General features: G+C 42.8%; 1 protein-coding gene across 1 annotated transcript; it reads right to left on the reverse strand.

The window, feature by feature from the left end:
- Positions 1-3559: 3559 nt before the first annotated feature.
- On the reverse strand, positions 3560-12070 carry cryba1l2 (crystallin, beta A1, like 2). The gene is made up of 6 exons (XM_065003612.1): positions 11963-12070; positions 10809-10885; positions 10607-10725; positions 5856-5997; positions 4623-4765; positions 3560-4151 (listed from the first exon to the last, which is right to left on the reverse strand). Exons 2-6 carry the CDS (start codon positions 10881-10883, stop codon positions 4004-4006), a joined length of 627 nt encoding a protein of 208 aa, XP_064859684.1. The 5' UTR covers positions 10884-10885; positions 11963-12070; the 3' UTR covers positions 3560-4003.
- Positions 12071-12357: the final 287 nt, after the last annotated feature.

The following is a 12357-nucleotide window of genomic DNA, read 5'->3' on the forward strand; positions in this document are numbered from 1 at the left end:
TGTGGGTGTTCTGTTATCAAAGACCAACTAATATCACCATGGAAACTTAGTTCATAGAAGTGAACACCTTATATGCTTAGTTAAATAAAAAGTCACTCCTACACTGTAAGTAAGGAAAGATATCATTAACAAAAAAACATTCACTTATTTTAGAAGACTTGATCTTTATTTGGATCCCCGTGAGCTGACTCCATGACAACAGCTAAATGTGTATACAAGCATACAGTCAACACACACACATACACTTAAAGGTACACCGTGAGTGTAAAATGCATTTATTTATTTTTACTCCAATTTTGGTTTGAGAGGTGACTATGTTTCATATACACATATGGTATTATATGAATACATTTTTTCCTTGTTAAACCACACAGCCCTTAGTAGGCGAGTAATAAAAGCTTTAAGTCATGGGCGTGGGGAGGTATGCCCCTTTGTGTGCTCCAATGAGGTCATTCCTGGACTACTTCTGTCCATTGAGTTAAGGCAGTGTTTACCAAACCTCTCCTTGGGCCTCCCCAGACGTTTCACATTTTTGTTTTAACCTTAAATTGTCACACCTGGTTCAATTAGTCAAAGGCTTGACGATTAGTTGACGAATTCAATCATGCGTGCCAGTTTAAGGTTAAAACGAAAATGTGAAATGTCTGGGGAGCCCAAGGAGATGGTTGGGAAATCCTGATTTAAACGACCTCTTTTGGCTCAAGAGCACCCCCCAGAGGCAAAACGGATGTACAGTACAATAGATGTTGAGTACAGATGTACAGTATAATACAAGTATATACTATATGTAGTAGATGTATTGTAGATATGTTTATGAAGACATTTAGATGTATCTATATAAAAACATACATATAGTACAGTATATAGTAGATGTGTGTATGAAGACATATAGTACAGTATATAGTAGATGTGTGTATGAAGACATATAGTACAGTATATAGTAATGTGTGTATGAAGACATATAGTACAGTATATAGTATATAGTAGTACAGTATATAGTAGATGTGTGTATGAAGACATATAGTACTGTATATAGTAGATGTGTGTATGAAGACATATAGTACAGTATATAGTATATAGTAGTACAGTATATAGTATATAGTAGTACAGTATATAGTATATAGTAGTACAGTATATAGTAGATGTGTGTATGAAGACATATAGTACAGTATATAGTATATAGTAGTACAGTATATAGTATATAGTAGTACAGTATATAGTATATAGTAGTACAGTATATAGTAGATGTGTGTATGAAGACATATAGTACAGTATATAGTAGATGTGTGTATGAAGACATATAGTACAGTATATAGTAATGTGTGTATGAAGACATATAGTACAGTATATAGTATATAGTAGTACAGTATATAGTAGATGTAGTACTGTGTATGAAGACATATAGTACTGTATATAGTAGATGTGTGTATGAAGACATATAGTACTGTATATAGTAGATGTGTGTATGAAGACATATAGTACAGTATATAGTATATAGTAGTACAGTATATAGTAGATGTGTGTATGAAGACATATAGTACAGTATATAGTAGATATGTGTATGAAGACATATAGTAGATGTGTGTATGAAGACATATAGTACAGTATATAGTAGATGTGTATGAAGACATATAGTACAGTATATAGTAGATGTGTATGAAGACATATAGTACAGTATATAGTAGATGTGTGTATGAAGACATAGAGTACAGTATATAGTAGATGTGTGTATGAAGACATAGTACAGTATATAGTAGATATGTGTATGAAGACATATAGTACAGTATATAGTAGATGTGTGTATGAAGACATATAGTACAGTATATAGTAGATGTGTGTATGAAGACATAGTACAGTATATAGTAGATATGTGTATGAAGACATATAGTACAGTATATAGTAGATGTGTGTATGAAGACATAGTACAGTATATAGTAGATATGTGTATGAAGACATATAGTACTGTATATGTGTGTATGAAGACATATAGTACAGTATATAGTAGATGTGTGTATGAAGACATATAGTACAGTATATAGTAATGTGTGTATAAAGACATATAGTACAGTATATAGTATATAGTAGTACAGTATATAGTAGATGTGTGTATGAAGACATATAGTACTGTATATAGTAGATGTGTGTATGAAGACATATAGTACTGTATATAGTAGATGTGTGTATGAAGACATATAGTACAGTATATAGTAGATGTGTGTATGAAGACATATAGTACAGTATATAGTAGATGTGTGTATGAAGACATATAGTACAGTATATAGTATATAGTAGTACAGTATATAGTAGATGTGTGTATGAAGACATATAGTACAGTATATAGTATATAGTAGTACAGTATATAGTAGATGTGTGTATGAAGACATATAGTACAGTCTATAGTAGATGTGTGTATGAAGACATATAGTACAGTATATAGTAGATGTGTGTATGAAGACATAGTACAGTATATAGTAGATATGTGTATGAAGACATATAGTACAGTATATAGTAATGTGTGTATGAAGACATATAGTACAGTATATAGTATATAGTAGTACAGTATATAGTAGATGTGTGTATGAAGACATATAGTACAGTCTATAGTAGATGTGTGTATGAAGACATATAGTACAGTATATAGTAGATGTGTGTATGAAGACATAGTACAGTATATAGTAGATATGTGTATGAAGACATATAGTACTGTATATGTGTGTATGAAGACATATAGTACAGTATATAGTAGATGTGTGTATGAAGACATATAGTACAGTATATAGTAGATGTGTGTATGACGACATATAGTACAGTATATAGTAGATGTGTGTATGAAGACATAGTACAGTATATAGTAGATGTGTGTATGAAGACATAATACAGTATATAGTAGATGTGTGTATGAAGACATATAGTACTGTATATAGTAGATGTGTGTATGAAGACATATAGTAGATGTGTGTATGAAGACATATAGTACAGTATATAGTAATGTGTGTATGAAGACATATAGTACAGTATATAGTATATAGTAGATGTGTGTATGAAGACATATAGTACAGTATATAGTAGATGTGTGTATGAAGACATATAGTACAGTATATAGTAGATGTGTGTATGAAGACATATAGTACAGTATATTGTAGATGTGTGTATGAAGACATATAGTACAGTATATAGTAGATGTGTGTATGAAGACATATAGTACAGCTCCGTTTTTGTTGTATTCCAAAACTCACAATGTATCCCTTCTCTACACACCAGTCAGTGAAGCAGGTAAGTGACCACGTTGTTTGTTTCACGGTGTTCTTTCCGTTTTGTTTTCTCTCAAATTCATCAAACGCTTATTTTCTACATCGTCATACCAACTTATTGTTGATGTAGCCATTTTAATAAAGGGGAAAAGACGCAACGTCATAGTCATGGTATACGGTCTCACATACACACGGCTGAATGCTGTTTTAGCCAATCAGCATCCAGTATCCAAACTACCCAGTGTATAGTACGGTATATAGTGAATGTGTACAAACATATACTACCCAAGAAGAACACAGGAGCCAGGTCTGAGTTGAGCATGAGTTTATTGGTCAGTGATGATCTCCCTCCTCCTCCTCTCTCACCACTACTGTCTATTGCTGTTATTGGTGCTGGTGAACCAAAGTCCCTGATATATATCTGTGATATATATACTACAACCTGCAAGACTGTTATTACACTATAACGGTCCTCTATAACGTGTTACAGTGATGACTTAACTCGTCTCACGTTGCTGTTGACGTTACGGCACTGATATACGAGTCGCCTCTCGTAGGAATAATACCCTGTTGTGTTATCAACCAGAGTATCTGAGGACGTCCGTGACGGAGTTGAGATGTGTTAGTAGAAACTGTGGGATGGTTCTGACTGACTGTGTTTGTGTTGGCCGTGCTGTGACAAGGCCCCAGTAGACCCAGCCCTAGGCCGAAGCCTGGGGCTCTGTTAGGGGTACGGTCCGCTCTGGGCCCGGTTAGTGCTGGATACGGCGGATAGACTGGATCTGGGGGGTCTGGCAGTGGGAGCCCCAGTTCTTCCAGTGCTGGTAATCTCCACTGTGTCTCTCACACTCCATGATGTACTGCTGGCCCCTGTAGCCGGGGAACTGGTAGCACACAAAGCTGTGGGGATGGAGGGAGAGAGGAGAGAGGGAGCGGAGGGGGGAAGGGAGGGATGGAGGGAGAGAGGAGAGGGAGCGGAGGGGGAGGGATGGAGGGAGGGAGGGAGAGAGAGGGTGATAGGTGGGGTGCAGAGGGAGGGAGAGACATGTTTGGCTTAGAGTGGAGTTTCGCTTGACATTCAATAGAATTGTCACACAATGTTTTGCTTTAATTGTTTCACTATAGCAAGATTGGAGTGTGTTTGTGTCAGTGGAGGCTGCTGAGGGGAGGACGTCTCATAATAACAGCTGGATCAGAGCAAATGGAATGGCATCAAACACATAGAAACCACGTGGTTGATACCATTACACTTATTTCGATCCAGCAGTCACCACAAGCCCCCCCCCCCCCCCAAATAAGGTACCACCAACCTCCTGAGGTTTGTACAGTATCTAATTAGTGAGTGTGTGCTTGTGTTTAATGTTGACTTACGCGCCACACTGAACGTGCATGGATCCGACCTCGGGCATGCACCAGCCCATGGCCCTCAGAGAGGGGTAATCATCACACAGCTCAGCGCTGCGGCCCATGAAGTTCTCTGTCTCAAAGATCTGCATACGACTGCTCTGGTGGGACTGGGAGGGGAAGGAGGAGAGAGGATAGAGGGGGAGGGTGGAGCGAGGATACAGGGAGAGGGTGGAGCGAGGATAGAGGGAGAGGGTGGAGCGAGGGGGAGGGAGAGAGAGGGATAGAGGGGAGGGAGGAGCGAGGATACAGGGAGAGGGTGGAGCGAGGGAGAGAGAGGACAGAGGGAGAGAGAGGATAGAGGGGGAGGGTGGAGCGAGGATACAGGGAGAGGGTGGAGCGAGGATAGAGGGAGAGAGAGGATAGAGGGGAGAGAGGATAGAGGGGGGAGAGAGGATAGAGGGAGAGAGAGGATAGAGGGGGAGGGTGGAGCGAGGATAGAGGGAGAGTGAGGATAGAGGGGGAGAGAGGATAGAGGGGGAGAGAGGATAGAGGGGGAGAGAGGATAGAGGGATAGACAGGATAGAGGGAGAGAAAGAGAGAAGGGGAGAGAGAGTGGGAGGGGATAGGACACAATCTCAGTTAGTTAGTATCCTTTTTGCTTTCTCATACAGACTGACACATACAGTACTGTACATACAGTCTATCCTTCTCTCTGACTTCTATAAACACTAACATAGAATACTGTCTTCTATAAACACTAACATAGAATACTGTCTTCTATAAACACTAACATAGAATACTGTCTTCTATAAACACTAACCTAGAATACTGTCTTCTATAAACACTAACATAGAATACTGTCTTCTATAAACACTAACCTAGAATACTGTCTTCTATAAACACTAACATAGAATACTGACCACTGTCTTCTATAAACACTAACATAGAATACTGACCACTGTCTTCTATAAACACTAACATAGAATACTGTCTTCTATAAACACTACCATAGAATACTGTCTTCTATAAACACTACCATAGAATACTGTCTTTTATAAACACTACCATAGAATACTGTCTTTTATAAACACTAACATAGAATACTGTCTTCTATAAACACTACCATAGAATACTGTCTTTTATAAACACTAACATAGAATACTGACACTCTTTCCCACGCTCTCTATGTATCCATCTCTTGCTGTATTTCTCTCTCCCCCCCACACACACACACACACACACACACACAGTCCTCACAGCGCAGTAGATGGGGCGCAGGGACATGAGACGCTCCACGTGGTAGGATAGGGAGCCGCTGTAGGCATCCCAGTGGGGGTACTCTCCTCTCTCCAGGATGAACTGCTGGCCCTGGAAGTCATGATGCTCAAAGCCCACCCAGCTACAGGGGTAGGGAGAGAGAGTTACTGACTAGTTACATTCAGAGATAGAAGGGGACAGAGAGGGAGGAGAGAGAGTTACTGACTAGTTACATTCAGAGATAGAAGGGGACAGAGAGGGAGGAGAGAGAGTTACTGATATGTTACATTCAGAGATAGAAGAGGACAGAGAGGAGGAGAGAGATGGAGGAAAGAGAGTTACTGACTAGTTACATTCAGAGATAGAAGGGGACAGAGAGGGAGGAGAGAGAGCTACTGACTAGTTACATTCAGAGATAGAAGGGGACAGAGAGGGAGGAGAGAGAGTTACTGATATGTTACATTCAGAGATAGAAGGGGACAGAGAGGGAGGACAGAGGGAGGAGAGAGAGTTACTGACTAGTTACATTCAGAGATAGAAGAGGACAGAGAGGGGAGGTAGAGAGTTTACTGACATGTTACATTCAGAGATAGAAAGGGACAGAGAGGAGGAGAGAGAGGGAGGAGAGAGAGTTACTGACTAGTTACATTCAGAGATAGAAAGGGACAGAGAGGAGGAGAGAGAGGGAGGAGAGAGAGTTACTGACATGTTACATTCAGAGATAGAAAGGGACAGAGAGGAGGAGAGAGAGGGAGGAGAGAGAGTTACTGATATGTTACATTCAGAGATAGAAGAGGACAGAGAGGGAGGAGAGAGAGTTACTGACTAGTTACATTCAGAGATAGAAGGGGACAGAGAGTGAGGAGAGAGAGTTACTGACTAGTTACATTCAGAGATAGAAGGGGACAGAGAGGGAGGAGAGAGTTACTGACTAGTTACATTCAGAGATAGAAGAGGACAGAGAGTGACGAGAGAGAGTTACTGACTAGTTACATTCAGAGATAGAAGAGGACAGAGAGGGGAGAGAGAGAGTTTACTGACATGTTACATTCAGAGATAGAAGAGGACAGAGAGGGGAGAGAGAGAGTTTACTGATATGTTACATTCAGAGATAGAAGAGGACAGAGAGGGGAGAGAGAGAGTTTACTGACATGTTACATTCAGAGATAGAAGAGGACAGAGAGGAGGAGAGAGAGGGAGGAGAGAGAGTTACTGACTAGTTACATTCAGAGATAGAAGAGGACAGAGAGGGAGGAGAGAGTTACTGATATGTTACATTCAGAGACAGAAGAGGACAGAGAGGGAGGAGAGAGTTACTGACTAGTTACATTCAGAGATAGAAGAGGACAGAGAGGGAGGAGAGAGTTACTGACTAGTTACATTCAGAGATAGAAGGGGACAGAGAGGGAGGAGAGAGTTACTGACTAGTTACATTCAGAGATAGAAGAGGACAGAGAGGGGAGAGAGAGAGTTTACTGACATGTTACATTCAGAGATAGAAAGGGACAGAGAGGAGGAGAGAGAGGGAGGAGAGAGAGTTACTGACTAGTTACATTCAGAGATAGAAAGGGACCGAGAGGAGAGAGAGAGGAGAGTTTACTGACATGTTACATTCAGAGATAGAAGAGGACAGAGAGGAGGAGAGAGAGTTACTGATATGTTACATTCAGAGATAGAAGAGGACAGAGAGGGAGGAGAGAGAGTTACTGACATGTTACATTCAGAGATAGAAGGGGACAGAGAGTGAGGAGAGAGAGTTACTGACATGTTACATTCAGAGATAGAAGGGGAAGAGAGGGGGGAGAGAGAGTTACAGACGTGTTACATTCAGAGATAGGAGAGGACAGAGAGGGAGGAGAGAGAGGGAGGAGAGAGAGTTACTGACTAGTTACATTCAGAGATAGAAGAGGACAGAGAGGGAGGAGAGAGTTCCTGACATGTTACATTCAGAGATAGAAGAGGACAGAGAGGGGAGAGAGAGAGTTTACTGATATGTTACATTCAGAGATAGAAGAGGACAGAGAGGGGAGAGAGAGAGTTTACTGACATGTTACATTCAGAGATAGAAGAGGACAGAGAGGAGGAGAGAGAGGGAGGAGAGAGGGTTACTGACTAGTTACATTCAGAGATAGAAGAGGACAGAGAGGGAGGAGAGAGTTACTGATATGTTACATTCAGAGATAGAAGAGGACAGAGAGGGAGGAGAGAGTTACTGACTAGTTACATTCAGAGATAGAAGAGGACAGAGAGGGAGGAGAGAGTTACTGACTAGTTACATTCAGAGATAGAAGGGGACAGAGAGGGAGGAGAGAGTTACTGACTAGTTACATTCAGAGATAGAAGAGGACAGAGAGGGGAGAGAGAGAGTTTACTGACATGTTACATTCAGAGATAGAAAGGGACAGAGAGGAGGAGAGAGAGGGAGGAGAGAGAGTTACTGACTAGTTACATTCAGAGATAGAAGAGGACAGAGAGGGGAGAGAGAGAGTTTACTGACATGTTACATTCAGAGATAGAAAGGGTCAGAGAGGAGGAGAGAGCGGGGGGAGAGAGAGTTACTGACATGTTACATTCAGAGATAGAAAGGGACCGAGAGGAGGAGAGAGAGGGAGGAGAGAGAGTTACTGACATGTTACATTCAGAGATAGAAGAGGACAGAGAGGAGGAGAGAGAGTTACTGATATGTTACATTCAGAGATAGAAGGGGACAGAGAGTGAGGAGAGAGAGTTACTGACATGTTACATTCAGAGATAGAAGGGGAAGAGAGGGGGGAGAGAGAGTTACAGACGTGTTACATTCAGAGATAGGAGAGGACAGAGAGGGAGGAGAGAGAGTTACTGACTAGTTACATTCAGAGATAGAAGAGGGGAGAGAGGGGAGAGAGAGAGTTACTGACATGTTACATTCAGAGATAGAAGAGGACAGAGAGGGGGGAGAGAGAGTTACTGACTAGTTACATTCAGAGATAGAAGGGGACAGAGAGGGAGGAGAGAGTTACTGACATGTTACATTCAGAGATAGAAGGGGAAGAGAGGGGGGAGAGAGAGTTACAGACATGTTACATTCAGAGATAGGAGAGGACAGAGAGGGAGGAGAGAGAGGGGAGAGAGAGAGTTACTGACATGTTACATTCAGAGATAGAAGAGGACAGAGAGGGGGGAGAGAGAGTTACTGACTAGTTACATTCAGAGATAGAAGGGGACAGACAGGGAGGAGAGAGTTACTGACATGTTACATTCAGAGATAGAAGAAGACAGAGAGGAGGAGAGAGAGTTACTGACATGTTACATTCAGAGATAGAAGGGGACAGAGAGGGAGGAGAGAGAGTTACTGATATGTTACATTCAGAGATAGAAGAGGACAGAGAGGAGGAGAGAGAGTTACTGACATGTTACATTCAGAGATAGAAGGGGACAGAGAGTGAGGAGAGAGAGTTACTGACATGTTACATTCAGAGATAGAAGGGGACAGAGAGGGAGGAGAGAGTTCCTGACATGTTACATTCAGAGATAGAAGGGGAAGAGAGGGGGGAGAGAGAGTTACAGACGTGTTACATTCAGAGATAGGAGAGGACAGAGGGAGGAGAGAGAGGGAGGAGAGTTACTGACTAGTTACATTCAGAGATAGAAGAGGGGAGAGAGGAGGAGAGAGAGGGAGGAGAGAGAGTTACTGATATGTTACATTCAGAGATAGAAAGGGACAGAGAGGAGGAGAGAGAGGGAGGAGAGAGAGTTACTGATATGTTACATTCAGAGATAGAAAGGGACAGAGAGGAGGAGAGAGAGGGAGGAGAGAGAGTTACTGATATGTTACATTCAGAGATAGAAAGGGACAGAGAGGAGGAGAGAGAGGGAGGAGAGAGAGTTACTGACATGTTACATTCAGAGATAGAAGGGGACAGAGAGGAGGAGAGAGAGAGAGGAGAGAGTTACTGACATGTTACATTCAGAGATAGAAAGGGACAGAGAGGAGGAGAGAGAGGGAGGAGAGAGAGTTACTGATATGTTACATTCAGAGATAGAAAGGGAAAGAGAGTAGGACAGAGAGTGAGGAGAGAGAGTTACTGACATGTTACATTCAGAGATAGAAGGGGACAGAGAGGGATGAGAGAGCTACTGACATGTTACATTCAGAGATAGAAGGGGACAGAGAGGGAGGACAGAGAGTTACTGACATGTTACATTCAGAGATAGAAGGGGAAGAGAGGGAGGAGAGAGTTACTGACATGTTACATTCAGAGATAGAAGAGGACAGAGAGGAGGAGAGAGTTACTGACATGTTGCATTTCATTCAACAAGAGAAGGGGACAGATTAAAATACAATGAGAAAAGAGTAGGACAGAGGGACAACACCCCACCCTGGTGGTCAATGGTTGACCATGCATGACAACAGGCTACAGCACAGAGAATCATACCCCCACCCACCCACACAGACAAACACCAAACACAGATACCCCCACCCACCCACCCACCCACACAGACAAACACCAAACACAGATACCCCCACTCACCAACACACACACACACACCGATACCTCCACTCACACACACAGCCTCCACAGACAACCAGGGTTGTAAGAGACTCACGCTCCACCAACACACACACACACCGATACCTCCACTCACACACACAGCCTCCACAGACAACCAGGGTTGTAAGAGACTCACGCTCCACCAACACACACACACACACCGATACCTCCACTCACACACACAGCCTCCACAGACAACCAGGGTTGTAAGAGACTCACGCTCCACTCTCCACTCTGATAGAACGGATGTTGTCCAGACCACAGTTCTGGATGTTACAGCACTCAGAGGTAAACTCCTGGCACTTGCCCTGGAAGTGCTCCTGCTCAAACACAGTCACCTACAGCGACAGATAGATAGATATTAGTGTGTTTGTGTAAATCATATAATCGATTATTTAAATATGTGTGTGTGTGAGATCACCTTGAAAAAAGGGGCCATACCCATGCCAGGGAAAAACATGGGGGAGGTCATGTGGGTTTTAGTAGCTCTATTCATGTCTATAGAGAGAGGGGAGAGAGAGAGGGGGAGGGAGAGAGGGGGCGAGAGAGGGGGAGAGAGAGAGAGAGAGAGAGAGAGGGGGGGGGAAGAGAGAGAGGGAGAGAGAGAGAGAGAGAGGGGGAGAGAGAGGGGGAGAGAAGGGGAGAGAGGGGGAGAGAGAGAGAGAGAGAGGGGGGAGAAGGGGGAGAGAGAGGGGACAGGGGAGAGAGAGAGGGGGAGAGAGAGGGGGAGGGGGAGAGAGAGAGGGGAGAGAGAGAGGGGGAGAGAGAGAGAGAAGGGGGAGAGAGAGGGGGGAGAGAGAGGGGGAGAGAGAGAGAGAGAGAGAGAGAGAGAGAGAGAGAGAGAGAGAGAGGGGGAGAGAGAGGGAGAGGGGAGAGAGAGAGGTGGGAGAGAGAGAGGGGGGAGAGAGGGGAGAGAGAGAGAGAGAGAGAAGGGGAGAGAGAGGGAGAGAGAGAGGTGGCATGAGAGGGAAGTTTCTTCATTTAAACTAGGATAGATTACAATTCAATGTATTAAAATCCTTTAATATTGTTTAAGCATTCCCAGTAATCTATGAAATATGTTAATGATGATGTCTGGAAATGTCCTCATGTTCGAGATTATTATTATTATTATTATTATTATTTCCATTCTGATGGAACCAATTTATGGAACCACAAACAACTAACATTACTGCCATCATCCAAAAAGTCTAATAAAAGGTAATGGGAGCCTAGTATAGCATATCCCCAAAGATGTTGTGACAATCCTTAAAACTTTTACATTTTTTAAATGTAAAAGTTAAAAACTGGTTAAAACCATTTTATAAAACATACTGTAACATAAGCCAACACAAAATCCAATAACTTAACGTTATCAATTTCTAATAACAGCCTATATTTATTCCATCACCAACAACGAACCCTATTTGGACTAGGCCTACAATTACATTTAATATTTTTTATAAATATAGGCTAAGAAATACTTCTCAAAATGTTTATCCAATTATGAGTGTTACGGCGGTGGATAGCCTAGGCCTAAATCCTTTCTGTTGAAACACCATGGGCTATTCGGTTCAACCAGGACCGGGGGCTTACCTGGTTCGTCTCCTCTCCTCTCTCACGCGCCAATCCTTTTACGTAGAGTTTTGTGAGAATCGGGCTCTTCTGTTTTATACCGCAGTCCACGGTGGCCCGCGTGTCTCCACTGGCGACAACGTGCGTGCGTGTGCGCGTTTCATCATGTCTGTGTGAGTGAGGTGTAAGTGAGTTTTGGGTAAAGTTAACACGCCCGTGCGCGTGTTTCTATGTCGGCACCCCTCAGTGTATCCGTGCGTAAATGTGTCCTATGGTGCGCGCGGCCGTGTGAGCAATACACGAGCCCCCCCCCGCCCCCCCCCCACCACCACTCTCTCTCCCTTTATTTGTTTCCTATGGGGTCGGGTGTGCGCCTTGTTGACTCAGCAGATAATATAGTACCGGTTGAATGCATG

This window comes from Oncorhynchus nerka, linkage group LG18, assembly GCF_034236695.1.
Source record: "Oncorhynchus nerka isolate Pitt River linkage group LG18, Oner_Uvic_2.0, whole genome shotgun sequence".
NCBI classification, from domain to species: Eukaryota; Metazoa; Chordata; class Actinopteri; order Salmoniformes; family Salmonidae; genus Oncorhynchus; species Oncorhynchus nerka.